The following is a 25003-nucleotide window of genomic DNA, read 5'->3' as shown; positions in this document are numbered from 1 at the left end:
TAGATAGAGTATGGAAAAGGAAATCTCTTGCTGATTACTATCATCTTCCCCTAGCTGACAAATCAGTAGTGTTCAACGTTGAGCCACAATTAAACAGCACTGGGAAAACAAACAATGCTCACCTGTTCTAGTTAGGGGCAACAATATCCATCATCAAGAGGGGTCATAGTACCAGCTCTGATCAAGCTTGAGATTACATAAGTCTCAGCATGGCGGTACAGACCGAGGGTTGTCTATTAGGCAGCATAGTGAAGAAAATGACTTTCTTCATCTTCATATGGTACCCATCATAGCAGAGAGATTTTGATCCAAAATATGGACCAGACTTGCATGTGAAGGCACTGCTACTAAACCGTGGTGAAAATCCTTTTTTCGTATCGTGATTCTAAGCAAAACAAGTGAAAATACGATTTTCACAGAAAGCCAAAAAGTTAATTTATCTTTACAGGGACAAAGTAAATACATACAGGGGAATGTCTGACAGCACGAGAAACAATAACCAAAAATTATGCCTTACTCATATTACTTAGCACACGTTGAGACAATGGTTTCAGATCGTTGGTGCCTTATCTGCTACCAAAGCCTATGATAATAAAAGCAGTAAATGTATCCATAGGAATAGATTAACAAACTGTGTCATCTTAACTACTGAAACGGTGTTTTTAAACACTCATGTGATTAATAGATCAAAAGAAGTAGTGGTAGTTCCCTGGGGGACTTCATTGCATATTTTCCTCTAGCCTGAGAAACTACTATTTATCACTTCCCTGTTACTTTTAGTCAGCCAATCTTAATTACATGTTCCCATTGCTGCTTTTATTCAATGGACTGAAAATTTTCTGGCTAACTTTTTATGTGACACTTTATCAAAAAGTTCAGATGTACAACAGCAACTGCCTCGCTCTCATGAGAACCCTCTGTCATATTAAACTTTGTTATGCAAGATCTGCCTTAAAGTAATTCTTGTTGGCTTTCCTTTACAGTATCAATCCATACATAACCAAATTTTGATTATTTTCCTCTGATTATTAATCCTAGCAACTTCTTCACCCTTATCAGTAAAATGACAGACATACCGTACTGATTTGGCAGTTTCTCTTCACATTCTGTTTGAAGAGGGACATAACTGCATTTGCAATTTTCGAGTCCTTTGGCATCACCACATTTCTAAAGAATGGTGGAAGATTGTGGTTATCATCTCTACAATTACAGCTCTCAGTAACCTAGGCCATATCCCATCTGGCATTGTAATTAAGTACCCAGCACCTCCACAACAATTCTTAGCCACTGTACATTATCAACACTCTCCACTTTGGTGGCATCTTCTTTAATTATGACTAATACAGAAAATGCGTTCAGTAATCTCTGTCATGGACTCTGCCTCCATGTGTGAATCATGTGAATCCCTGACTACTTGTCTATTAGTTGTACACAGACAGAAGACTTAATGTCCCCTTTTTGTTGACTCTAGTCCAATACACTTCCTTTATTTACTTCTCACAGATCTTTGTCTGCCGTCATCTTTCTCACTAATGTTATGAATCTAGCAATAGAATACATCCCTTTCATAGCTCTATTTTACTCTCTATTCCTTTCTTTATTCGGGGAGCTCTGGCTTTGGTTGCCCTACCTTTTTCCTCTGTTCCTAGACTTTGCTTGAACTATTTCCTTTTTGAAGGCTATTCATTGCTCAGCAACAGTTTTCCTGCCAACTTTTGATTTTAATTTCACCTGGCCAGATCCATTCTCAATGAAACTGGCAGCCTTCCAATTAAGGATTTTAACTCTACATTTCACCACCTTATAGAACCCAAACCTCATGATGCTATGATATGAGGCAGGTCAAGTGTAGCAGTGTTTCCCCATTCACACAGCTACATTTGGCTTGACTCATCCCACAGTATCAGATCAGGCAATGTTCTTTCCTGGCAATACTCAAAACATATAGTAATCATAAGGAAGAATTCTTAGAAATTCTCCCCCATCTTTGACTTTTAAAATTAACCTATTCTATACTAATATCTTGAAGTATCTGTTATCACTTTTCTATAATTTCCACATTTCTCTGCAAGTTTGCTTCCATTTAGCCTTTCTACCAGCAGTCTAAGAAGACCTCCATTAATTCAGAGTTCTAACCATGTTGTCATTCATTCCCAAGGGCATTCTCCTGATTCAGTAATGGAACTTCATATATAATCAATAACATCTTATAGCTCTCCAATTTCCTTCTTTTTTATCGTACTTGAATACATAGTATCCAGGCATATTCAAAGCCAAACATGTCCCGTTTTGCACACGGTTTCCATTATCACCAAAACATCATAATTCTATGCAGCTTCTGACTTGTAATTCATCAGCCTTACTTATGACACTTCATGCATCTTCTCACGCAAGCTAAAAACTCTCTGAAAGATTTTTGTCTTCTTCCTTGGTTTGATCTAATGCAACATTATAATTTGCTCTTCTGTCGGTGTTTGTCCCATTCAAGCCTGTATGCTTGTGTGAATACGTCATAGAGCACAGAATCACAACATGCACTCTGAAATCCTGCATATATTTGCAGAAAGCCAGTCTTGTGGTAATACGTTAGTTGCATATTGATAGATTGGAAGCCCCTCGAGCTGATGTCAACACTCATGGGGTTGGCATTATGCACTAATGGTAGACCATCCAGAGCCTCAATATCAAGGCCATTTTCATAGAACCATAGAGTCATAGAATACTACAGCACAGAAACAGGCCTTTCAGCCCATCTAGTCCACACTGAACCATTAATCTGCCACATCTTATCGACCTACACCCGGACCATAGCCCTCCATACCCCTCCCATCCATGTACCTATCCAAACTTCTCTTAAATGTTGAAATCGAATCTACATTCACCACGTGTTCATTCCACACTCTCACTGCACACTGAATGAAGAAGATCCCCCTCATGTTCACCTTAAACATTTCAACTATCACCTTTAACCCATGACTTATAGTTGGTCTCACCCAACCTCAGTGGAAAAAGCCTGCCTGCATTTACCCTAGTTTTACCATTCATAATTTCCTATACCTCAATCAAATCTCTCCTCAATCTTTTGCTGTACTTTCTAGGAAATGAACTAATCTATTCAGCTATTTCCTATGAATCAGATCTTCAAGTCCTGGCAACATCCTTGTAAATTTTTTCTGCACTCTTTCAATCTTATTTACATCTTTCCTGTAGGTAGGTGACCAAAACTGCACATAATACTCCAAATCAGGCCTCACAAGCACCTTATACAATATCATTATAACAACCCAACTCCTGTACTCAATACATTGATTGATGAAGGCCAATGTGCCAAAAGCTTTATGGCACTAATGACCTGTACTGCCAGCTTCAAGGAATTACTGAGTTATATTCCCAGACCCCTCTGTTCTACCACACTCCTCAGTGCCCTACCGCTCATCTTGCAAGACTGTCTGTCATTTTTCAGTTCATTTTTTCAGCTGGTCCAGTTCCTGCTGCAAGCTTTGAGCATCTCCCTCGCTGTCCACTACACTGCCAATCATGGTGTCATCCACAAATCTGCTGATCCAGTTTACCACATTGTCATCCAGATTGTTGATACAGATGCCAAACAACAACAGACCCAGTACCGATCCCTGCGGATCTCCACTAATCACAGGCTTCCAGTCAGAGAGGCAATCATCCACCACCACTCTCTTTCTTCTGCTTTGAAGCCAATGCCTAATCCAATTTACTACTTCATCTTGAATGCCGAGTGACTGAAGCGTCTTGACCAACTTCCCCTGCAGGATATTGCTCTTAATACAGTATATCTGTAGAAACTCTTAGGATTCGCCTTTACCTTGTCTGCTAGAGCAACCTCATGCCTTCTTTTAGCCCTCTTGATTTCCTTCTTAAGTGCTCTCTTTCATTTCTTATAGTCCTCAAGTACCTCATTTGCTCCTGCCTGCCTATACCTGCTATGCACCTCCTTTTTCTTAACCAGGGTCTCAATATCTCTCGAAAACCAAGGTCTCTGAAACGGCTCATCCTTGCCTTTTATTCTGACAAGAATATACAAACTCTGTACTCTTAAAATTTCACTTTTGAAGGCCTCCCATTTACCAAGTACATCTTTGTCAGAAAACAACCTGTCCCAATTCATACATTCCAGATCCTTTCTGATACCATCAAAAGTGGCCTTTTTCCAATTCAGAATCTCAACTCGAGGACCAGAACTATCCTTTTTCCTTGAAAATAGTGGCATTATGATCACTAGATGCAAAGGGTTCCCTTACACAAACTTCTGTCACCTGCCCTGTCTCATTCCCTAATAGGAGATCTAGTATCGCACTCTCTCTAGTTGGAGCTTCTATGTATTGATTACAAAAACTTTTCTGAACACACTTGACAAACTCTTTCCCATCCAGCCCTTTTACAGTGTGGGAGAACCCAATCAATATGTGGAAAGTTAAAATCACCTACTATCACAACCTAATGCTTGCGATCTCTCTATAAGTTTGCTCCTCTAAATCCTGTTGGATGTTCTATAATATAATCCCATAAACCCAGTCATAACTTTGTTATTCCTCAGTTCTACCCATTAAGCCTCACGAGATGAGCCTGACTGACAGTCCCAAGCCTGACTGTCCAGTCCCTCCTTACTGAGCACTCCCGTGACAAGTTCCCTTTCAAGTAATGTCGCCCCTCCCTCTATAACCGCTCCCACTCTATCACGTCTAAAAACAGTGGAACCCTGGAACACTGAGCTGCCAGTTCTGACCCTCCTCCAAACAAGTCTCATTTGATGGACCTACTCACAAGCAAAATTCATATACTTGGTCACCTTCTACAGCAAGACAGCAATCACCTTTTAAGATTCTGGCCAAGACTCCAATACAGCCCTAGAACAATTCCCCTGTCAGAGCAAATGAGGGTGATAGTGATCCAGCTATCACTTGAAAAGTATGGTTACCATGTCCAGGAAGAGAAAATCTTTTTGCTGTAAACTGCAATTCTACCATAATCTTTTGCAATATCTTCAACTCCTAGAGATTATGGAAATCAAGAATACAGCCTCCGACATGGCTGCTTGCAAGCAGGATCACTTAACTGATCTTTCTCCCATTGCTGGCTTCCACAATGTTACACTATTAACTGTACCGAAGTCGAATTATCAAATCATCAGCTACAAAGTCCAGAAAGCGAGCAGCCAACTTCAGAAAATCAGTGAGATTTCTAACAAAACTTTCTCTGAAGTTTGCCACACAATCTGTCAACAATAAAAGAAATCCTTTTTACAAAGTCAAAGTCATCCTCTGAGCCTGCGGTATCTATTTATCCAAACTGCTTCCATTTCAGCAGCAGGCTCCAAGAATCTCAGAATTACGTGCACATTGTTGAAAGCCCAACTTCAACCTAACACTGGTAAATATTAAAAAATCAAACAACTTCTCCTAAAAGAGATCACTACATACAGATTCGCACATTTAGATGAAAAGTGCAATTGGAAAGGGAGGAATCAGCTTTCCGAGTAGCCATCTCTTCCAACACAGTTGACCCCCTTCCTGTTTCAAACCACCCACTCAAAAGGAGAAAATTCCACATGACACATGCAGCTAAGCAACTCAAGTTAAAGGTCATTTAATGGAGGCATTAACTCCTTTAAGGGTGACCCTTCCACACGTTTTACATCCTCTGAAATATATTTGCAAAGAATTTAGGACAGCAGTATTTGCTCAGCTATGACTTTTGCAAGAATTTGATGCAGCCCCAGTCCAATGCTAAGTCACAGTTTTACAAAAAGGTTACTCTGACCACACAATAAACCCTGACTCTGCACAACCAAGCTCAAGCAAAACCAATGGGGCATGCAAAGATAATAAGCACTTCGATTGTCCTCCTCAGGTGTAGAAAGAGCTCTGAGAGTACTTTATGTAGGCTGACAGTGAAAAAACACCACAGAAAGAAGAGTAAAAGATCTGCTGACGTGGGCAGGGTCAACACACAACTCAGATAAGGTTCTTCAAAAGATTGATGAGGGAGACGAAAAGTTATCATGCGAGAAAAGTATGGAGAGCAGGTGCAACAATTAAGATCTTTGTTAAGGAGCAGAGGCTGCGGGAGGAGAGGGAGTACGGAGGGCAGAATCAGGTTGTTGAGTCAGAGTAAATGTGCGATTCTTGACAGCTTCACTGCTGATCATTTTTAGCCAAAGAGCTCACAACTTAGATCCAGGCCACCGATGATACAGTGTCACTTGAGAAAAATGCAAATTGCTAACACAGGCCAGTTTATCCACTGCAGCATATAAAAAAAAACAGCCAAGATCACAATGCGCATAAAATAAAGGAGAATCCAGGCGAAAATAAACTGACTTGAGCTGCGACTGGATGGTGACTTCAGGTCAACGAAAGGTCTAATGCTTAAAGTATCATCAATTGTAAGAAGTGAATGAATGCCAATGATTTTAAGCATACTCTCAAACACATGTTCATGGCTGGTAGGTCCATTTGTGAAAGAAATCAAGAACTTGATAACAGGAAATTTCTAATAAAGCTTGGTTAAAACATGATGTTCTCAAATTATTAAAACAGTGTACTAGTTGTTAAGCTCAAACCAACACATGGTTACCACATATGGTTCCAACTTTGTTCCTTTTCAAAAGAATCCCAGTAACGGATGTCAGAATATCCTTTTATGAAGCATGATTAAAATCTGGCAAAGCTGAATGCATTGGAGACTATGGTTTTCTACCAACAGTGCAAATAGATATAACAGGAGAGCCCATCATTTACCAACATTAATCAAGAGAGTCTAAAGATCAAAATGTATTAGATTTAAATTCAAATATGAATATCAAGGTAATATGGGAGTGACATGACATGTATCCAGCTCATCACCAGCTTCTCTGGTCAATTGAAGATGAGCAACAAATGCACTCTACAGGAAAATACTGGGTTTAGGAACATCTCCTTCACCTCCGTCATCAGATTTCTGAACTGCTCACAAACCTAACTTCACTATTTTTCTCTCTGTTTGCACTGCTTTTAAATATTTCTTATTATAACTTATCACTGTACTGCTGCTGCAAAACAACAAACTTCAGCAATGATAAACCTGATTCTGAAATCCTGAGAAAATAAAATATTAGTGTTAATAACAAACACAATCAACTTCATCTTAAAGCTGTTATTTTTAATCTGCAAACACGGCCTTATTCAATGAACCCTTTTCCTCCCATTACATGGAAATCTTCACACCATGCTTCTTCATTCAAAAAGGTTCATTTTATTGTCAAAGTATGCATGTACAATACAACTCTGTTATTCGTCTGAGTAGCTAAATGATTACTGAATTAAAATAGATTAAAGAACCAATTAATTCTCATTTAAAAATACACACACACACAGAGTTGCAGTTGAGACCCAAGTGCAGTCAATCAATCTCTTGTAGTTATTTCCTCTTATGAGTCAGTTCCTTGGATTTCTTCAGAAGACAATTACAAGCCTTTATTACGGACACTCACTACTAATCTACAAGCTTCCTGCAGCTTATCAGGGTGAATTTTATTTTTCCGAGTGTGCTAGGGAATCCATTGGGCCTCCGCCAGGCTGTCAGAGATATAACAGCTTTCTTTGTTATTGAAATATATGAGGAAATTTCACTCAATATTCTTCTTTGTGGATTTTAGTTGTTCAGCTAATCAGCTTCGTAGAATTCAAAACTATTTAAAAGAAGCGTATCGATCCTTAGAAATGTTTTGCGGGGACTGGTGAGTGGAACTGGGGTATTCAGCTTTTTAGGAGAAAACGTTGCAATGAAATTCTTCCACTTCAAACATTCTTAGCATCACTGAGAATTCCCTTTTAAAATGTTTCGACAGTATTAAAACTTTGAATGGTAAGAAGGATATTTGCACAAAATGGTATATTACTACATAATAATATCAGGCAAACATTTATTGCAGCATAAAATGAGACAAATTCAAAAAATGTAATCTTTTAAATGACTGAAATATTTGCCTACTGGTGTACAGGAAGGAAAACAAAAAATAAGTTACAGATCTGTATATCTAAAGAAAAAGAAAAATAGTCCATGTACTATGAATCATCATCATGCTTATTGTCCTCCAATGTCATTCTCCTAGTCTCAAATAACTTCTAGTCACTCATGCTTTGTTCTCTTCTTGTCTAGTTATCGTTTTCTTTGACGTGTCTAATCAGTTCTAATTTTCCCTTTGATGTACATATATAATAGATTGTGGTGTAATTCTACTCACCAGATTTAAGAGGAACTGAAAATGTAGTAGAACAGAGGGATTTGGGAATACTGATCCATCATTCCGTGAAAGTGGTGTCGTGGGTAGATAGGGCTCTAAAGAGAGCTTATGGCACATTGGCTTTCATAAATCAGAGTAATGAGTACTAAGTTGGAATGTTATGCTGAAGGTTTTTAAGATGTTATTGAGACCAATTTTGGAACTTCATGTGTAGTTCTGGTCAACTACCTTCAGAAAAGATTTAAAGAGTACAAAGAAAACTAAGAAGGACATTACTGGAACTTGAGCACCTGAGGTCTGGGGAAAGGTGGAATAGGTTAGGACTCTTTTTCTCTGAAGCGTAGGAGAATGGGGAAATATTTGACAGAGGTATACAAAATTATCATGGGTAAAATACAGGGCAAATGCAAGCTGCCAGTGGAAGCAATGGATATGGGTTCAACTGCAACACTGAAGAGAAGTTTGGGTAAGTACATGGATGGTAGAGATATGGAGGGCCAAAGTCCAGGGGCAGGTTAATGGGACTAGGCAGAATAATAGTTCAGCATGGACCAGATGGCTCAAAAGGCCTGGTTCTGTGCTGTGGCGCTCTATGATGCTATGATACTATATCTACAGGGGATATGATGAACACTTAGTACTTTTTAAAATTTTAATTTATTTAACAATCCTGTTATCGAAAATAGGAAAATACTGATCTGAAAATAGACTGAAGCAATATAGAGAATACAGTAAACACTCTGTATGTTAGGCATCATCTGTACAAATAGTGTCAACATTTCAGATTGATGACCTTCCATTAGATGAAATGTTCTGATGGAAGTCATTGACCTGAAATGTTAATTCTGCTTCTCTATCCACAGGGGCTGCTTGACTGCTGAGTATTTCTAGTATTTTGTTTTCATCTTTCTATCACCAACCGTTTATAGATTTATTGAGTATGCCTGCAAGAAAATGAATCTCAGGGTTGTATGCAATGACATATGTACCTTGATAATAAATTTATATCAAACTTTGAACTTCTTGCATCTCAACCAATATAGGGAGCAGCCCCATGCATCAAACATAGGAGACAGTCAATGTGATCAAACCTCCAGGAATGTTCTGGAGTGCTTGGGAACTTAATGTTAAGTTCCAGGAGAACAAAGCAACAGAAAAAGCATATCATTAAAAATATCATTAGAAGTTTTGTGTAATAGTTATAAGATACTGAAGTTGTGAAGTCAACTGAATAATGAAACATCTTTCCATGGTGAAAGTCTTTTCATTGGGGATAAATTAGATTAAGAAAACAAATAATGTGCGTAGCTAACAACACTAGCAGGGGAAGTGAGGAAGGCAATGGGGTAAGGCAATTGGAGAGACAAGATCACGTGATGAAATCTCGCAGGAATATTCCCAGCCAAAGTTCCATCCTTGGAAAGCACAGATACAGTAAAAGTTAGTTCAAAAATGTAATTGGTATGATGGGATTCCCAGGAACATGTTTGAGTTGAGCCAAGGATAAATGCAGTAAGTCCTTGCGCAAACTGTATAGCTTAGAACAAATAAGAAGTTTAAAAGTAGTAGGATGCAAAACTCCAACCAATGTCCTCTCCAACGCATCCCTTTCAACACAGTGAAAAATAGCACCTCTCTGGGGACGTTGATCATACATAACACACCAAATATAGTGACAAAATTACCGTATATTAAGCTGAATCAAGGTGTCTGAAGGTGCAATTGGTGACATTTCTGTCCAGGGTGAAGTATCAGGCTCATTCTAAACTTTGCCATGTGATATTATAAAGATTAGATTAGATTAGATTCAACTTTGTCATTATGCCGAGTACAGATACAAAGCCAATGAAATGCAATTAGCATCTAACCAGAAGTGCAAAATAACTGCGAGTAAAAAGTACGTGCTACAGCATACAAATATATAAGTACTGAGACAGTACAACATGGGTGCAATATAAAAGTACTGAGACAGTACAATATGGGTGCAAAGGGATTAAAGATTTTTTTCTTTAAGGTGTGCTGCCTAAGTAACATAAAAATATAATCCTCAAAGAATTTCCAAACGAATCTTATTGCTGACAATGACACTGATGAAATAAAAACCAGAAACAAGGGAAACACTCTGGCGACTAGTCAAACTTTTTCAACAGAACAAGTTCGTATTTCCAGTACGTAATTTTAATGTTTGATAATACAGACGTAGAAAAAGATCAAAACATGATAAAGTAAATGACCAAGCATGTTCTATATGCTACGAATTAAGTGCAAGGCAGTTTAAAAAAGAATGTTGGTTCTTTCTATTAAGTTCTTGGCAGACTTTGTTCAGGTTGTAATACAAACCCAAACCACATCATAATTTGATGATTATTTTCCTACTGACAATACAGGGGCTGCTTAAGGAAATCTGATGACATGCAATTTCTCATGTAAAATTTTTAAGTTTTTTTTTCCAAGATAAGTTAGTTTCAGAAATGAAAACATCTTCAGGAGTTATAGTAAACACAAAAACTCTGCAGATGCTGGGGTCAAAGCAACACTCACAACACACTGGAGGAACTCAGCAGGTCGGGCAGCATCCGTGGAAACGATCAGTCATATCAGTCAAACGATCAAACCAACACTTCATATACCGCCTGGGTAGTCTCCAGCCCCTCAGTATGAACATAGAATTCTCCAACTTCTGGCAATTCCCTCCCCCTCCCTTCCCCTATCCCTATTTCACTCTGCCCCCTCCCCCAGCTGCCTATCACCTCCCTCATGGTTCCCCCTCCTTCAACTACCCATTGTGTTCTTCCCTATTCCTTCCTCACCTTTCCTGCCTATCAGCTCCCGGCTTCCCCTCGTCCACCCTTTTATCTTTCCCCTTACTGGTTTTTCACTTGGAACCTACCAGCCTTTTCCTTCCCACCCTCCCCCCACCTTCTTTATAGGGACTCTGCCCCTTCCCTCTACAGTCCTGACGAAGGGTTTCGGCCCGAAACGTTGACTGATCATTTCCACGGATGCTGCCCGACCTGCTGAGTTCCTCCAGCGTGTTGTGAGTGTTGTCCAGGAGTTATACAATAGTGGGAGCAGTTATTTAATTCAAAAGACTTGCAGACTTCAAAAAAACCTGTTCACATATAACCACCTCGCAATAATCAAACAGACATAAGTGTCTGTTAAGAACGCTTAACATAGTAGCCACTTAAGAGATTTCCTTTGGAAACTAACATGGTATTTTCTTCTACTAACACTTGTAAATCCATAGCTATTTCAAGGTCATCAAAAGAAACCTTGGATGTGGGACATTCTGATTCTGTACAATTGTTAACTACACAGAGAAATGTAATAAATAAAAGTTTATATTAATCATTGAAAGTGTAAATTGTTGACTTTTTGGGAAAAAACTTGGTTTATGGACAATTTTTAGGAATGGGATCCTTAAGTAACCCAGGAACTGCCTGCCTGGTATGAATATGCCACCATCTCCAAGAACTGGGCAGGGAAGAAAGTTAAGTTTGAGACTGGGATTATGCTGAGACAGAAGTCACATCCCCAGTCAGTTTAAGTACATTCCTTTACCTGCCATTTTCTTTTCTTTTTTAACCTGTTCATCATTTCTAGGATCCACAGTTCTGCAATAGAAATATCAGCTTCTGTCCTCTAAATGGGTACTGCCTGAGGACATTATGCATTTCCTGATTTTATTTCAGAAAGTCGAACCCTATTGACGGTTCTGCTTTGGGAACCGAGTCTCAGAAAAATATACTGCATTTGGAAGGATACAGCCTCGATTCACTACCATTTTACTTCAATGGTTAAGATATGAGATAGATTGAATAAGTTTGCAGTCTTTGAGTTTAGAAAATTCAAAATCAGAATCAGGTTTAATATCACCGGCATATGTTGTGAAATTTGTTCCCTTGGTGGCAGCAGGACAATGCAATACATGATAATCTAGATTTAAAAATCAATAAAAATTAAAATAAAGCAATTACTGTGAGTATATTAAGTAGTTAAGTTAAAAATAGTGCAAAAACAGAAATAATATAAAAAACAAAAAAATAGTGAGGTAGTGTTCCTGGGTTCAATGTCCATTTAGGGACTGGATGACAGAGGGGAACAAAGTTGTTCTGGAATCAATGAATGTGTGCCTTCCAGCTTCTGTACCTCCTTCCTGACAGTAACAATGAGAAGAGGGAATGTCCTGTGTAATGGGTGTCCTAAATAGTGGACCTCATCACCCAGGACATGCAATTGACTGAGGAATTAGCTAACTGATGTACGAAAAATAATGAGGAAATGAAACACAAAGTCCCCTCATACATAGGGCGGATGAGATCCTGGCATGTTCACCAAAGTTCTGCAAATGTTGGGTCAATCAAAATTTTTAAGAATGAGATTTGTTGGCTTACTGAATCAAAGAATATAGAACAAAGACAGGCAAATGCACTTGAGGTACAGGCCAATCAGGATCTGATCAAATGATGAATCAAGCTTGTTACTAGGCTTTTAATAGTTTTCTAGTATCTACTAGTAGTTTGATTTAGTGTCTAGATAGGCCCCCTTGACACTAATGCAAACTTAGATAATGTAGCTCATTGGGCTTCCCGTCTAGGCAATAAAATCCATTGTTTCTCTCTTATGCTGTCTAATTCTTCATTACATGTTGTTCTATCTTATGAACCTTTTATTTTTTTCCCATTTCTCAAAATAATTGTGATTACACACTATACATCCACTCCGGTGCTTTATTTTTTTCGATGATCAATTTTGACTTATTCTCCCATCTTTTTTCTGGTGGTAGAGGGCAATATTATTTGCTAATATGTTTACTCCCGCTTTGTAGAATTACAAACTCTTTCCTCATTTATTGTACAGGATAAACATTCTCACTACCAATCCTCAATGTTCACATTCATTTAGTATACAAATAAAAATTCATCCTATTTGTCATCTATATCCTACCCTGTATCTTGCAATCTTTATTCTGTGCTTTCTTTTTAAACTTAGATTGAAATTCCCCAATGGATGCAGAAATATTGACATCTGGTACGGCGAAGTGCTTTGAAGGGTGAACACGGCTAGAATTAACACCTGCCTGACAAAAGACATGGACCTGGTGCAATTTGCCTATCACCACAACAGGTTTACAGCAGATGCAATCTTACTGGCTCTCCTTTCAGTAATGGGTCACCTAGACAACAGCAAAGCATACGTCAATATTTATTGATCGCAGTGACTACAATCAAATTTATCGATTGCAGTGCAACATTCAACACTATCACCCCTCAGTACTAATCACCAACCTTCAAAACCTGGACCACCGTACACCCACCCCCCCCCTCTGCAAATGGATTATCAGCCTGCTTATTGGGAGACCAGAGTCAGTACAGATTAGTGATAATATCTCCCCCTCGCTGACAATCAACAAGTTGCACATCAAGGATGCATGCTTAACTCTCTCTACGTTCAAGACTGTGTGCGCTAAGCACATCGTAAATGCCATCTATAAATTTGCAGATGACATCACTGCTGTTGCTAACACCTCACATGGCGACAAGGAGGCATAGAGGAGTGAGATAAATCAGCTGGCTGAGTGGTGTTGCAACATCAACCTTACACTGAATGTCAGTAAGACAAAGAAATTGACTTGGACTTCAGGAGGGGAAGCTGGGAGAGCACACAGTAGTCCTCATTGGCCAGTCAAATGTGGAAAAGGTGAATGGTTTCAAATTCATGGGCATCAACATCTCAGAGGGTCTTCCCAAGCAATCACAAGGAAGGCAAGCCAGCAGCTCGATTTCATTATGAGCTTGAGGAGATTTGGTATGTTGCCAAAGACTCTTGTGAATGTCTGCAGACATATGATGGACAGCATTCATCTCGGTCAGGTACGGAGCCTCCAATGCATCAGATCACAAGAGGCTGCAAGAGGGTTGTAAGCTCAGCAAGTTCCATCTCAGGGAGAAGCCTCCCCACCACTGAGGACACCTTCACAAAGTAATGTCTTAAAGAATCCATCATTAAAGACCCTCACCATCTGGCATATTGTCTCTGCGTGGGAGGAGGTACAGGAGCTTGAAGACCCACAATCAGCATTTTAGGAGCAGCTTCTCCCCTCCATCATCAGACTTACAAATGGTTCATGACCCTATGAACAGTACCTCATTGTTAGTCTTTCGCAATATTTATTTTTGAGACTTCTATGTCTTGTACTGGGCCGGCTGGTGTAGTGGCATCAGCACTAGACTTCAAGGCAGAAGGTCCTGAGTTCAAACCCAGCCGGGTCCCAACCTGGGCAGCAGCAGCATCTGCGTGGGAGAAAGCTACTTCTGTATCTTGCTATGAAAACCTCACGAAGAGTCGGAGTCAACAACATACTGCAGTGAGAATAAACCTGGTTCTGATTCCTCTCTTCCCACAGATTCTGCTCGACCCAGTGAGTTCCGCCAGCAGACTGTTTCATCATTTCCAATGAAAATGATCATTTATTCATTTCCATGGATGCTTCTAACTTGTGGAATTCCTCCACAATTTTTGTGTGTTGTTTATCATTCCACTGATTGAGTATGGGAAAGCTGTAGAGAGAAGTTGCAAACTTTATTCTGGCCGGTGACGAGTCAACTTGTGCAACTAATACCTTGATTTGAGAACTAATATTAGACGGTATTTCAGTCTTGCTATTAGTCACACTAGACATTAAGAATTTGAAAGATTTGTAGCTGACGTGCATATGAGGAGGATTTCGAAGAGATGGTAGAGGTCCAAAATAAAAATGGAAAATTAAAATGCAGAAGAAATGATGGAGAGTCTTCAGTGGTTAATATGAACTGTTCCACAGTTGATTAATGCTGTCTGCTTTTGAACAGTTTCAACTTTTATGCTGAAAATACAACTGTTTTATATGAGGAGATTTTGTGGAATGTGTGGGCTTTCCTTTGGAATGCAAGGGTTTTCCCCAGGTGCTCTGGATTCATCCCACAGTCCAACTGGATAGGTTAATTAGTCATTGTAAATTATCACCTGATTTGGTTAGGGTTAAAAGGGGTTGTGGGGTTTCTGGGATGGCGTGAATCTAAGGGCCAGGAGGACTTAATCCATGCTGTATCAGTAAATAAATAATACTGGTTCTGGAGAATACGTTAATTATAATATGAACCAGATATCAGTATCCCTGAAACATGTTAACACAGAATTCAGATTAAAAGCACAACTAAGGCCCAACCAAAACGGTATTTTATAGAAATTGTACTTTTTGGAAAATCAGGCCTCAAGTAAAATCAGCCAGATTGCCTGACCTGTTCCCACTTCCTGGATCTTTGGCCTCTGTCCAAACTATTTTCTGAGTCTCTAACTTCCCTCTCAACCATGATTATGCCTTACAGTCTGCCAACCCAATCTCAGATATCATACTCATCTGTTTCCTGTAAACCAAACAAATCAGTAGCTATATGGGACAAGTGCAGTGTACCAAGAAAAACAAGTAATAAATACTAAGGTAACACTTCACAGAAATTATTTAATGTCACAATTTAAATCTTGTAAAAATTGCAGCTGCTCATCTGTAAGTCTTGCAAAGCTATACAAAGAAACTACCAATTCTCAGGCGGGAGGAGAAGATGGCGGTGCGACGCAGCTCGCAGTGGCCACTCCGGTGGTGATGTCTGTTATTTGTCAAGTAGGGTGCCATGCACAATCCTGATTTGATGGGGACGGACGTGAGAGCACGGAGGAACATCTGGTGAAACTTCTGAAATGCCTGCTTCGCTGCTGCTGCTACTGTGCGGTCCAGAATCTCTGGAGAAGGCCCCAAGTCCTCGGCTTTGCTCGTTGCTTGGCGGCCGGGGCAGAGTCAAAGCGCTCGGCAGAGAAGGTGCTTGGAGAGGCTGTGTCGGAGGGGCTGGTCGGAGGCTCGAAGTTTTCCGACGGACTCAGAGTCCACGGAGGTCGGGTGCTTCCAATGGTGCTTCACGGGCAAGTTGGCGGTGCTTGGAGGTTCATGGCGCCTGCGTGAGATGATGAGTCTATTGGGACTTTGAGACTTTTTTTTAAACCGTGCCCATGGTCTGCTCTTTATCAAATTATGGTATTGCTTTGCACTGTTGTAACTCTATGTTATAACTATGTGGTTTTGTCAGTTTTAGTCATGGTTTTTCCTGTGTTTTCTTGTGATATCATTCTGGAGGAACGTTGTATCATTTTTTAATGCATGCATTTCTAAATGACAATAAACGAGGGCTGAGTGTCCTCATAATCTAATCTAAATGATCCCTGGCCTATGCTGAGTCAGTGTTCTCAGCTTGGACACTGGAGTCAGTTTATTACTGTCACATGCACCAAGACACGGTGAAAAGCTTGTCTCATATATTGTTTATACAGATCAGATCATTGCACAGGGCTTTGAACTAGAATAAGGTAAAACAGTTAAAGTGCAAAGCCCACCCAAAAAGTGCAGTGCAGGTGAACATGAAAGGGCAAGATTTATAATAAGATAGATTCTGAGGTGAGAGTCCTTCTTACTGCAGAAGAGGGCCATTCAAGAGTAAGGATAGAAGCTGTCCTTCAGCCTGGTGCATGTGTTCTCAGGCTTTTATTTATTATTTATTTATTTGGAGATACAGCACAGAACAGGCCCTTTTGGCCGAACAAGCCGTACCCATCCAGCAACCAAATTTAACCCTATCCTAATCACAGGACAATTTACAATGACCAATTAACCTGCTAACTGGGATGTGGGAGGAAACCTGAGCACCTGGAGGAAACCCGCACATTCACAGTGAGGACATGCAAACTCCTCACAGATGGCGTTGGAATTGAACTCTGAACCCCGACGCCCCCTCCCCCGCAAGCTGTACCAGCGTCGCACTACCCGCTATGCTACTGTGGCGCCCCAAGCCTTCTGTGTTTTCTGCTCGATAGGGGAGGGGCAAGAATGTTTGGGGTGAGGGGATGCTGGCCGCTTTACTGAGTCAGCAGGAGGTGTAGACGGAGCCCACAGAGGGGAGGCTAGTTCTTTGTGATGTGCTGAGCTGTGTCCACAGCTCTCTGCGGTTTCTGGTGGGCAGGTGCAGCGCAGTTGCCATATCAATGCATTATGCACCCAGGTAGGATGCCTTCTACGGTACATCAACAAAAATTGGTAAGTCTCAACGGGGACAAGTCAATTGTCTTTAACCTCCTGAGGTAGTGGAGGTGTTGGTGAGCTTTCTTGGCCGTGACATCAATGTGGTTGGATAAGGACGGGCGATTCAAAATGTTCACACCTAGGAACCTGAAGCTCCTAATCTCAATGCTATTAATGTATTCAGGCGCATGTGCACCGTCCCTTCCCCCACCTTCTGAAGTCGATGACTAACCCTTTTGCTTTGTTGACACTGAGAGAAAAGTTGTTATCATTACAACATGTCTGTAAGCTTGCTATCTCCTTCCTGTACTCCAACTCATAATTATTTGAGATGCGGCCCGCTACCGAGAACTCGATCAGATCATGACCAATATACAGTATCTAAACTCCAATTGCCTATTATGTTTCTCACCCTCAGAATTGAATGTCTTCTGACCATTGCAAATTACCATAAGAACGAACAGTACATTTTATTTCTCTGCAAGTCTATTCTCTTCCATAATGCTTTGACATTCATCCTGCAGGGCTTTAGACATAACTTTTAAATTTAGAGCTCAGTCTTTTCCGAGAGAAATCAGCAAGATTTTTTATTCACAAAAGGAAAGTGGACATCTGGAACTTTCCAGGGCCAAGGATGCTCAAACATAAAATTAGAGATTTTTATAAGTAAAGACATCATGAAACGAAACATACGCAGAGATATCTCAAAAGAGTTAAGATATTCTAGCATGTGACTTTATTTAGCTTGGTAATATTTCTAAAATTAATTTTACACTAAAAACATTATTTCCTAAATTTGAAATAATGTTGAAATAATACAGTTGAACATAACTTTCCTTCAGGCGCTGGCTAAGCACAGCTCTAATGCCATAATTAAATTTGCTGATGATATGCCATTGAAGACTGAATCAAAGGTGGTGATGAATCAGCATATGGGGGTGGGGGGGGGGTAGATTGAAAATCTGGCTGAGTGGTGCCCCAACAAATGACTGCAAATGCTGTACAGTGGAGCAGAAACAAATCACCAGAGAAATTCAGTGGGTTCGGTAGCATCTGTGGGGGCACGGAGATGGTCAACACTTTGGATTAAGACCCTGCATCAGGATGGGGTCTGAAGCCAAAATGCTAACCATCCTCTTCCTCCGCAGATGTGACCAAACCCACTGAGTTCCTCTGGCAAGTTGTTTTATTTATCTAAATAGCCAAGTTATTTGGTAGTAAAATGCCCGCTCAATGTAGATAGACACAGCTGATTAAGGCCATTCCCATGGATAAATGTGTGTACATGAAAAGAAATGAGTACTCATTAAAGATAATTAAGCTCTCACAATAAACTGCAGCTCTAGTGATTTTACCAAATGAAGTTTCCATACCATGTAAAAAGATGTCAAGTTTGACATGGACATTTCTCTGTGTGGTCAGTCCTGGAAGGCTGGTGACCCTGGATCGCATTAATGCAGCTCCTAGTGGTTAGCTAAAGCTTACATCCAGCAGATCTACCTTGATCTCTAGCTCATCATAACTACCACAGAAGCAGATGATGTTGGAAGGCAACTTGCAAAACATAATATTTTAATGCACAAAAAAGCCTTTTTCTAACCAAAAACAGAATTTTAAAAACAATGTGCAACCAAAATTCAACTAGAAACTTAAAAGTTCTCCAATTATCTCTTGTAAGTGAATGTATTCACCATGCTTGATTTGGAATGACGTGATTTAAACATACTAGCTATCTGCAGTTGTAAAATTAGTGGAATAGAAGACAGATGAAAAATGGACTATGATCACCATTTTGTTGCTAGCAGATTGTTTCCCAACAATCCGGATACACTGAAATATCCGATCACTCATGGGCCAGATGACAAAAGAGCTTCTACGGACTTAAAGAGGCCAATACTCAAGGCCATATACTCCAATATTTCAATGGGCAAGACTGTCAACAGAGGTTAAGCATTACAGTCCAGGAGCAACATTGTGGATTTGATTCACAGTCTCCATTGCACAGAAATATTTACAATGTTAACTACAGAACTGGCAAATTTCCAGTAGTACACTACAGTACAGAGAAACCTCTATGGATTATGCTTATGGTATAGATAATGTATGAACACAGCACATCAGAGTATTTAAAGTAATGTTAAATCCCCCCTTATCCTTTAATCTAAAATGTTATAACAAGTGCATCCTGAAAACTTATTAATTATTCATCATCTTTAACTATTCCTTATAAAACAGAAGTCAATATAAGAACATAAAACACCTTGACTAAGTAATATTCATTACAATTTAAAATACCCACTTTTAGCTATCAGTGAAACACTGATAGCAAATCAATTTCAAATCAATTAGATTAATAAAGCAACAGTGCATTGTTCGACTTTTAAATCAAAAGTGTTGGTTGTACTATTTTAGCACAGAGAGAAAACAAGTGGTAATATTCTATGTAAGTTTGACTATTCTTCATGTATTTATTGCTGTTTTATTTGTCCAAAATTAGCAACTGAATTTCATTCAACTGACATCAGCAAAGAAGGTTCTGAAAAATGCTACAATAAATTTATCTCAATTAGTGACACTTCATATGAATTTATTCAAGAAGGGCCAATTAGAATTGAGTTTAAAACACCGAAAAGCTGAGAAGATAAATAATACCGAAAATGCTAAACTACACAGTAGCGTCTACAGACAGAAAGTGTTAATGCTTCAAGTCAATTACCTTTCTAATTTGAAAGATTAATTCTGTTTTTCTCTCATATATGCTGCCTGACCAGCTGAGCAGATGTAACATTTTCTGTTTTAGTTCAGATTTTTAACAATTCACTGCCACCTCTATTTCAGGAACGCCCATCATAAAGAAGCTATTTCTGTCTCTCACAGGATTTCCATTGCCCCATTATCTTTTTCAACTGTATTGTTTTTGATAGTTATCTACCAAATTTCCTTTCATAACTACAATTTCTTTTATTAACAGATGTGTCTACCTCAGCGTGTTCCATGCATATTCTAAATGAAATCCCATTCTTAGTATTTTAAATAACCCACAATTAAAGATATTGTGCTCAACATTTTAAAAAAGTGGTCCATTTTTATTGCAATATATATGATCACACATTACCTTGACCTTTCCTTTCGACAGCATAAACTCACACATTCTCAAAGCAGACTAGTTCACTGTTTCAACTTTTTAACCCTTTCGGCTGTGAAGGACTGCAAACTTCAACAATTCTTCAAACTTTGCTCAGAATCATTATTTTCCTTTTCACTTTCCCCTGAGGACATCGCGCCCCCCCCCAATCTTACTCCTTTCTCTGTTCCTTTTGACCTCCCTCTCTTAACACAAACAATTACTCCTCGGGCCTCAGATTCACCCAGTTTGGAGCTCTTTCTCTGCTCCATTTTGCTTTTGTGCACATTTCCTTCCTCAAGAGTCTTCGATGGCTGACCTTGTCCTTCAACCAGTCTTCAGAATTCCCACCTGGACTCCAAGCTCCGACCCTTCATCTTTTAAACTCCCAGTGTGGCACTGACCGTCTGAATCTTGCCATTTTATTCACTCATGCTGTGTTCCATTAGCTAAAGATGTAATTATTAATCATAAGGGTGCTGTTTTATGGTGTCAGGGCGGGTACCATCAAGGTACAGGAATCTGCAGACACACACTCAACGTTTCAGGAACAGTTACATCCCCTCAGTCATCAGACTTCTGAGTGGGCCATGAATCCATGAACACCGCCTCATTCTTCTTAGTTATTTAATTATTATATCTTCTTATTGTTACTTGTAGTAACATTTTATGTATTGATGCCACACAATAACACATTTCGTGACATATGTCAGTGACAATAAAACTTGATTAAAATTCTGATTCTCTGACATGCGCTTATGTACCACTCTCCAGAGCAGACCATGGCCCCGTCACAAAACTGTTCAATTGTTTAAACAGGATTGTTTTTAAAAAACAATACATTTCTTCTGAAACTCGTGAACCCTTATCTTTCGTTTCTTTCTCCTTAGGTGCTGTCTCGCCAGCTAGGTATTTCCAGTATTTCCCGCTTAATTTCAGATTTCCACCAACTACAACTTAATGCGAGCAAGGAATTCTGCTCTTAGCAAACGAGCTTTATTGCTTCTTCCCTTCCCTCCTTCACCTGAAATCTCCGTTAATGATGGATATCCGTCGTGTGCTGCAGACGATTCAAGATGCTTTAAAATTTCCCGGCGGTGCAGCTTGAGTGGAAATCGCTTCAATTGAAGACGCGGACTATTTCGAACACTCAGAGTGTTCGGAAGTGCTTCGCAAGGCAGCGTTACACACAGCACTGCGAGTTCAGGCACCGTCTCTAAACAGCACGGTACTCCTCTTCAAGCGAAGGATACAGAAATCATCTCCAAGCAAAATCAAGCGTTGAATGACAACACTCCAGAAGCAAGTATGCAAAGTCTTAACTTGTTTTGATCTGTTGATTTAAGGCTCGCACTCATTGACCGGTTTGACATAATGCTTATAGTTTTTGACCGAAACTTTAAATTTGAAAGAATAAGCAAAAAATGTAATAAATTGCAAGATCAGAAACACAGCACGCCCTGATCACAGTAAACATTTCCAATTCACATTCTATATGCAATAGAAATAACTTGGATATTTTTTTAAAAAACGGTCACTAACAATTCCTTCGAGCTTTGCAGTTGTTCCCTTACTTGGAACTGACAGTTCTTAAGCATGTCTGCCTCTTGGAGGAAACGGGAAGATGAATTCACACGGATCTCCGTCTCATCCACAACACTAACCCAGCACCATTGGCCTCCCCCATAAATTCAAAATAAACCGTTCTTATTTGAGCTATCTGTATTTCAACTATCTTTTGCCCTAAACTAACTGTACTGTTAACAAAATGCTTTGAAATCGACGTGTGCGAGCCACAGCATATGTCACCGTCCTCCAAATGTGGAAACGATTTTATATGCCAGGCGAATGAGCGTTAATGGTTTTAGATTTTATAAGGCGTATTAATACGTTTGTCCGTCCCCGGGTAATTAAGGGGTTGGGACTTTTATTTGTCACTCGCGGGTTCTGCTGATAATTTTAGACAAGAGAAATGCGGATTTAAATCACTTCCTGTCCACCGGAGTTCGCAACTCCCTGCGTACGGTAAGTTGTCAAATGCTTTCGATTAGGTTTTGAACTCACCCCCCAAAGGCAGCAGCTTTGCTGGAGTCCGGGACTGCCGCCGTCTCCATCCCGTTACTTCATTCTCTTTCTGAGTCCCATTGGGGGAAAAGGAGACACATCTGACAACATCTGCCTGTTCATTCCATTGATTTCTCGGAAACTTTACGCTACAAAATAGCTTGGGGAAAGAAAGTAAACTTTGGAGCCGGTTGAACGCTTGAAGATCGTACTATGCCGGCCTCTCGATGTGTCACACCGACTCTAAATCCCATTTAACAGCCAGAGTGTTAGATGCAGCCAGATGCTGAATGTTACCAGCGAGCGAGATATGCTGCAGATTTCTTGTGTGTGTATTTAAGAAAACCTCTTTGAAAAAAAATCAAAAGGCTATAAATCCCAACGGGACTGTCCGAAAGGCTTGAGGGTGGAGGGAACCGGGGGGTTTACCTTCAGCCTGATAACTTCAGACCTGTAGGCAGATCCCACTCCCACATGAATAACCCAGTGGTCTCGACATTTCCGAGCCGAACAAACTCCGACTGAAACCGCTCGAAAGCAGCTGGAAAGGGCAAAGAAAGATTTCAAAGCGAGGAAGTTTATTTTAATTATAAACTCTCTACTGCCGCCCCACGACAGGGAATGCAATGTGCAATTCGACTCCGGTACACTAAAAAAAATGTGCTGATTGACAGAGCTATTGCTGATGTGCCAAACATAATTTCTGAGAACCAGTTGCAATACAACTCAAAAAGGTGAAACAAAAACTTATGAATCCAAGAAATTCCAATCTCTAATTTTAACCGAATACTTCTACTTTTGGTAAACTACAAAAGCTTAGTAATATATTGTACAGTACAAAATCATCATCCCCGTTTGAGATTACTGCATGGTGACCATTAAACTCGAGAAAGGCACAAATCATTTTAGTCCTATGTGTCTGTAAGATCAATTCTAAAGTTAAACAGTGACGGATAAAACGAAAATAAACTTATATTAGTCAGAAGCAAAATACTGCAGATGTTGGAAATCTGAAATAAAAACAGAAAATGCTGGAAATAGGCAGCACTTGCCGGGGGGGGGGGGGGGAAACAGGATTAATGCTTTAAATTATTTACTTTTTTTTAAAATCATAAAAGCTAATCGACCTCAAATGTGAACGAATTCTTTCGTTACAGATACTGGGTAGTTTCTCTTTCATTATAAAGTTGCCCCAATTATTTTGGAGACATCCAGATGTAGGTTAATATAAACACATGCAGTATAATTTAAAGTCTTAGAGTGCATAAAATCAATTCTCTACGTCAGCTGAGGTTAACTTGTAGGCTTCGTTGTGCTGGTCCAATGTCGTTTGTTTATGCAGATCTCTCATATGAAATATAGAGCCATTTACTCTCCAGTATTAGCTACATGCCACGTGACTGCAAGTTATTGTTAGGAAATAAACTATTTATTAAACAACAAAACATTTGCAAGCGTCCGTGTATATGCATGGCATTGATATTTATATTATATATAAATCTGTGTGATGCTAAAGTTTGCGCGCAGCTAGAGCGATGTGAATATTATGACACGTTCACTAAAAAGTGCCAAAGAAAAACAGCGAAGTACTGGGAATAAATGCAAATCAGTGAATGCAGTTGTCAGCGTGTTCCTGGCCTCACCTGTATTATTCAAGTGCTTGAACGTGATTGGTTAAGAATAACGCATTTAGAGATTCGCTGTGTAAAACGTTTTTAAATGACTCTGTTTCCTTGTTGATGAAAGAATTTACCGGATGCTCATTCCGTGTGTCATTGAAGGCATTCAGTTAAATGAGTTAGTAAAACAATCCTGCAGTCATCTGTAACTGCAGTACTATATTTTGCTATTTCTTTTCCCTTGTACTATCTCGACGTACTAATGTGATGGAAGGTATGCAGAAACAAGTCTCACTGTACCTCGGTACATGTGACAATAATACACCAATCGAATATATTTCTTGGGCACTGTCGCCAAAATTCTACAAGATGTTCCTTTATTTCCCCAAGGAGGGGCTAGATTCTGCAATACGCGAATATACCTCAACACCTTTGATGTCCGCTCTAAGAGGAAGGGTCCGTGTAACTAAGTAGAGGCGTGTAAATGTGTAATACTGGCGTGTACGTGCGATTTGGGGACGCGTGGGTATGTGCCGTTTATCTGAGGATGATTCTGGACCGTATACGCACACATGGATGAGTGTGGCGGGTGTGGGCGCTGAAGGGTTTGGAATGATGTGTCAGCGGATACAAGAACCGACCAAACCCGAGTACTTCATTCCTACTGAACGGTACTGCAGTGGAGACTGCCGGCATTTATTCCAGGACGGCTGAATGCCAAACATCACATCAAGCGTGGATTCAAACACGCATGGAGTTTTTTTTTCAGGTGAAAGGTGAGTTCCGACAGATAACCCCTTGCAACCTTATAAATTCTCCAAAAGATCTTC

At 39.8% G+C, this 25003-nt stretch overlaps 1 protein-coding gene across 2 annotated transcripts in view; it reads right to left on the bottom strand.

Annotated features, from left to right (window-relative positions):
- col27a1b (collagen, type XXVII, alpha 1b) overlaps positions 1 to 22945 on the bottom strand; it is a 483649-nt gene extending 460704 nt beyond the window's left edge. For both annotated transcript variants that reach the window (XR_010021219.1, XM_063073617.1), the window contains exon 1: positions 22555 to 22945. Coding sequence is in view for 1 of the 2 variants with exons in the window: in XM_063073617.1 (XP_062929687.1) it covers positions 22555 to 22604 (50 nt within the window). In the remaining variant the exon portion in view is untranslated. The remainder of the gene's footprint in view (positions 1 to 22554) is intronic.
- Between the last annotated feature and the right edge of the window lie 2058 nt (positions 22946 to 25003).

Source organism: Mobula hypostoma, chromosome 21, assembly GCF_963921235.1.
Source record: "Mobula hypostoma chromosome 21, sMobHyp1.1, whole genome shotgun sequence".
Classification (NCBI taxonomy): domain Eukaryota; kingdom Metazoa; phylum Chordata; class Chondrichthyes; order Myliobatiformes; family Myliobatidae; genus Mobula; species Mobula hypostoma.
This window is presented reverse-complemented; position numbering and strand designations above follow the sequence as displayed.